The sequence below is a fragment of the Agrilus planipennis genome, unplaced genomic scaffold (genome assembly GCF_000699045.2).
Source record: "Agrilus planipennis isolate EAB-ADULT unplaced genomic scaffold, Apla_2.0 scaffold134, whole genome shotgun sequence".
Lineage (NCBI taxonomy): Eukaryota > Metazoa > Arthropoda > Insecta > Coleoptera > Buprestidae > Agrilus > Agrilus planipennis.
In genome coordinates, this window is record NW_020438860.1 from 788,518 (window position 1) to 793,429 (window position 4,912).

General features: G+C 36.3%; 1 protein-coding gene across 1 annotated transcript in view; it reads right to left on the reverse strand.

The window, feature by feature from the left end:
- LOC112903912 (histone-lysine N-methyltransferase Su(var)3-9-like) overlaps nucleotides 1–3,730 on the reverse strand; it is a 5,140-nt gene extending 1,410 nt beyond the window's left edge. Inside the window, exons 1-8 of the mRNA XM_025973273.1 lie at nucleotides 3,602–3,730; nucleotides 3,297–3,471; nucleotides 1,657–3,060; nucleotides 1,092–1,328; nucleotides 814–1,031; nucleotides 564–749; nucleotides 273–503; nucleotides 6–212 (exon numbers count right to left, since the gene is read on the reverse strand). Coding sequence (XP_025829058.1) covers nucleotides 6–212; nucleotides 273–503; nucleotides 564–749; nucleotides 814–1,031; nucleotides 1,092–1,328; nucleotides 1,657–3,060; nucleotides 3,297–3,471; nucleotides 3,602–3,673 — 2,730 coding nt within the window. The 5' untranslated portion in view covers nucleotides 3,674–3,730. The remainder of the gene's footprint in view (nucleotides 1–5; nucleotides 213–272; nucleotides 504–563; nucleotides 750–813; nucleotides 1,032–1,091; nucleotides 1,329–1,656; nucleotides 3,061–3,296; nucleotides 3,472–3,601) is intronic.
- Between the last annotated feature and the right edge of the window lie 1,182 nt (nucleotides 3,731–4,912).

Sequence of the window (4,912 nt, forward strand, 5' to 3'; positions counted from 1 at the left end):
AATGCAATTTTTTCGTCAATTTCAGTGCAAACAGGATTGGTGAGGGCTATTTTCACTAAATCGGCCTTTGTAGCAAGGACTCTTCCCCCCGTACTTAAAGATCCGATGTTGACGAGCAAAACTTCGTTTTTGGTCAATTTTTGCACTTTGGCCGCCTTTTTATCCCCCTCTGTACGTACTCCCAATAATCTTTTCAAGAGATAGTAGCTCACCTAAAATTACGGTAATAACAATAGCGAATATCCAGCTGAAGTTTTTCTAAAATTTTATACCTCAAGTTCAATAAAAATGCTAGGCAAAGCTCCAACGGCTCCTAACACTTGCCCAACGAGTCTATCGGCCCTACAAAGAGTCGGTTCGATTTTAGTACCTACGCCAATTAAACCTCCAGGAACAGCGAACTGCAACTCGTTCTGTTCCGTATATAAAGAAACTATTCGAGAAAAAATCGGACGACAAGTTAGTCTTCCATCAGAGTCCTTGCTTACAAGTCCTGGCCTCACCTATATACATATAACATGTATGCCGTCTATAATTTGGGTGAAAATGGAGAAAATAAATACCTCAATTTCCTGTCCGACTCGTAAGACCCCTCGAAGAATACTTCCGCCGGCGACACCACCCTTCAAATCATCCACCTCGCAACCGGGCTTGTTAACATCGAATGATCGTATAACTATAAGTCGAGGTTCAGACGTAAAGTCGCGAACGGGAATGGGAATTTTTTTGCAAATATATTCACAAAGCACCTTTTTTCAAAAAAAAGAAAAGTGATCAAATCATATAGCAGGGATAGTACATATTAACATTTACCTCGATGTTGTACTTAAGTTGGGCAGAAATAGGAATGACAGGAGCTCCCTCTGCTACGGTACCTTGTACGAACTTGACGATTTGCTCGTGTTGTTCCTTTGCCTGTCCTTCTTTCACCAAGTCTATTTTATTTTGTAAAATGAGGATATTTTTCAATTTCATGATTTCTATAGCGGCCAAATGTTCACTCGTTTGTGGTTGAGGGCAAGACTCGTTACCTAAGGAATAAAAAAGGCACGTTGAACATAAACAGGGAGAATAATTAATATGTTTATTACCAGCTATTAAAAGCAGAGCGGCATCCATCACAGCAGCTCCGTTAAGCATCGTTGCCATAAGTATGTCGTGACCGGGGCAATCAACGAAACTGACATGTCTGATCAACTGCATTCTACCAGCACAAGTAGGGCGAGTACAGGGAAACGAGTCGTCTTTGGACGAACCGCCCGACATGTAACATGTTGGCCGGGGACATTTTGGGTGATCACATTTATAGATCTTGGCGTTAGCGTACCCTTTTAATAACAATTAAACATAAAAGTACAGGATAAATAAAAATCTTATCCAAGTCTCACCCTACTCTTCCTACACCGCCAATACAAACATCTGTTACTTAATAAAGATAAAAATATTGAAATAAGTACTTCGAATTTCCAAATTCCTTATGAGTCATTAAATTAATTAAAAACTACATTAAGAATAAGAGGATGCTTTTTAACACACCGTTCTGTAATTATTCTAAAAACTTATCCTAACGATTTTACATACTATGTTTATGTAATAGATTATAAAAGATACAGGTATACTACGTTTGAATGTGGCGTCAAAAAATGTACTTTCGACAATTATTGGCACCACATTTGCACACAGATCGATGCTTCTTTTTCTCATTTTTTGGTAGCTCGAGGCGTTTCATACTTTTATCATTGGACATGTAGTCGAAAGTCAGTTCTTCACCCTTTGCTATTTCTCTAGTCGCGAAAAGAGCTAACTTCGGAATGTTTGGGTCGAGACAATTGACCCAGACTGCCCACACTGACAAATTAGGATCGCAGGAATGATTTATAAAATGGGAAACGTTACCAAAACGTGCAGCATCCACAGTGTACGGGTTATCGTTTGAATTAAAATCCAAATCGAAAAGATAGGTGCGTCCTTGCGAATCGTACAGAGCACCGCGCCTCTCGGCTTCCTCATGACTAATTATTTCACCAACATACTCACATACATACTCGCCAGTGTATATTCTTCGTAGACATTTAACGCCCCAGCCACAACCGTTGCTTGTACGATAAATACATAGAGGAACGTTACGCCCTCTTTGTACCACTCTGTTGCGACAATCATGACCGCATTTGCAACTTTTGTTGCACTCATATATGGGCGTACCTTTTGGAAGATTGATTCTTCCTTTGGAATTGTAAGGGAAACGGTACGTTTGTTGCTGAAACATTCCGCAACAATGTTTCTCTTTATTTGAACATTTCGAACATCCACAACCGATAGGAGGATTATCGGGGATTACGATACCGTCGGTGGGCCGATAGTTATTGATGTAAACGAAGTCTATGGGGGGGCCTTCCAGGTCTACGTTATTTTCTACCTTAATAACTGCATTCTCACAAGCCACTTTGTTCATTTCTTGTTCCCAAATCGCCAGACGGTTGAGCTGTATTTCACGTTTCAAATGCAAAAAATAAATTAGAAGTGCTTCCTTGCCTCTTTTCAGTTTTTTTGTATGTTTTTCTTTTGGACAAGCAGATAGCACTGTCAAAAGCTCTCTTTGAATGCTAAGTTTTTTTGGTAGGGCAGAAAATCCTTCCGATGGAATAAGGCTTTCAAGGATTTTTTCGGGAAAATTATTGGACACCTTAAGCATTTTACATAAGCTCTTCAATGCTTGATTACCCAGCATATCTGTGATAAAATTTCCCAGAACTGATGGACAGCGTTCCAGATGATGTAATGGCTCCCAGGTGTTGTTCTTCTCAGACCACCCTTTCCATTTGACAAGAAACATGTGAGTCCCATTTTCATATTTATGAGCTAATATTTGTTCCACTATATACTCTTTTGAGTAAATCTCTTGATCAATTGCTTGATGTTTCCTTTTAACTTTCACTTTTGTTTTTGGTTCAGTAAAGTGGTTCTTCTTTGAAGGAATTGTTTTGTCCTTTTCATTAATCTTCCTCTTCAGAATCCCTTCTGGTATTATTGGCTTCCCGTTCACATCAAATTGCAGTTTTTCTGTAAGGTTTGTTTTACGAATTATTAAAATATAATAATTAATGAAATAACAAGTTTTGTAAAACATTAACCAAAATTACTATTTGATGTGAACGGGTTACATTTTTGAAAATCAATAAGAAACAACTCTATTAGAATTTAACAGTAGACAGACACATTAGAATTTAAAAAAATTAAAACAAATGGTAATAACTAGTAGAAAATCAGAAATTATACTATATATTTAAACAACATACCTAATTTTATAGTAATGTTACGTTCCAATTCATTTTTAAATCTAACTGTTTGAACACCGGATATAGCTTTAACCACAGTTGATTTCCCATGAGCTACATGACCAATTGTTCCGATATTTATTGTAGCTTGTCTACTAATAACTTCCGGCGATAGTGCTGTAAGTTTTGTTACATCCTAAAATTAACAGTATAAGAAAATGTCGAAGTTCAAAATATACCATACCAAATTCGAGGTTACGTTAAAATTTCAGGAACAAATTCAGATATTAAATTTACAAAAAAAAAACAGTTTTCATAAAACTTACAAGTTTAGATAGGTCCTGTTTGTGTAAATTTGGTTGACCGGTTGTAACACCAATTCCTTCGGATGATGCCATGATTCAATGCTGTTTAATAAAGACCACTTTAACGTAAAGTAACCAGACGAAGCAAATACGAACCAGATTCCGATATATAATTCACCAACAGCTTGCAATATCTCTATGAGCTCGTCTTCGATGAGTACCAGATTTTTGATGCTGATTGGTGCTCTACCATATTTGGAACTAACTTCATACGTATGTAAAACGTCATTGGCGTAACAAGAAGAAATAAAAGTAGGATTAGAATTAATTTGACTTTGGATGATCTGCATGCTCTCCTAATACAAATGTTCAAATTTTAGAAAATTTTCAGTTTTGCGACCCATATAAGGTCTGATCAACAAATAGTTGAACTAAATTACAAAATTTAATTGTTCAACTATTTTTTGATCAGACCTTATATGGGACGCAAGACTGATAATTTTCGTAAATTTGAACATTTGTATTAGGAGAGCATAAGTGGCATAAGGTCTTTTTTTGGGTTTAAACTTTTAGCGCGGGATCAACTTTCTATAATAATTTTCTGTTATTCTATATAGTTCAGCTACTAGTCGTAAGAGGACGTCAGTAAAAACAAAATTTATACAATTTCTCTACTTATCGTTCTTGAGATTTTTTCGGGTTTATTTTTATCCACGTCAGAGGGCCTTAACAAAACATTCAGGAAAATAAAACAGATTTATTTAAAACAACAAAATAATGATAATTTAAAGATAATCCATTTTTATTTAGACACAATTTACATTTATTACAAATACATAATATAAAGAAAATGTCTAACAAATAACAGTTTGTAACGACTTATAAAAGTTAAAAAACAAAACTACCTACAAGAGAAAGTCAAGAAAACAATTAGGATTTCAAAGAAAATACAATAAAAAGCTAAAAATATGACGTCTTCGTTCTTCTTAAGGAATACATCATTATCTGAAAGCAAATAGTGCAAATTAACAGGACCAACGGCAAATACTAATAGCTTTGGTAGAAAAGATCAGACAGATTTCACCAAGGCAAGCTGGGCAGTCGCCTATTGCTCCTATTCCAGATAACCCACTGTACCCTGTCGGAAAGGAAGTAACGCTAGAGTAGACTCGCGAAAAGTGTGCAAGACACTTTTAAGATCAACTAAATTGCTAAGCCCAAGGGAAGTCGTTCGGGGAGGCCCTCCCTAATTCCACAAGGGTGAGAAGAAACACACACGATAACGAAACGTTGAATCATGTAGAACTCGTAGGGTAAATGCAAAGCAAATTA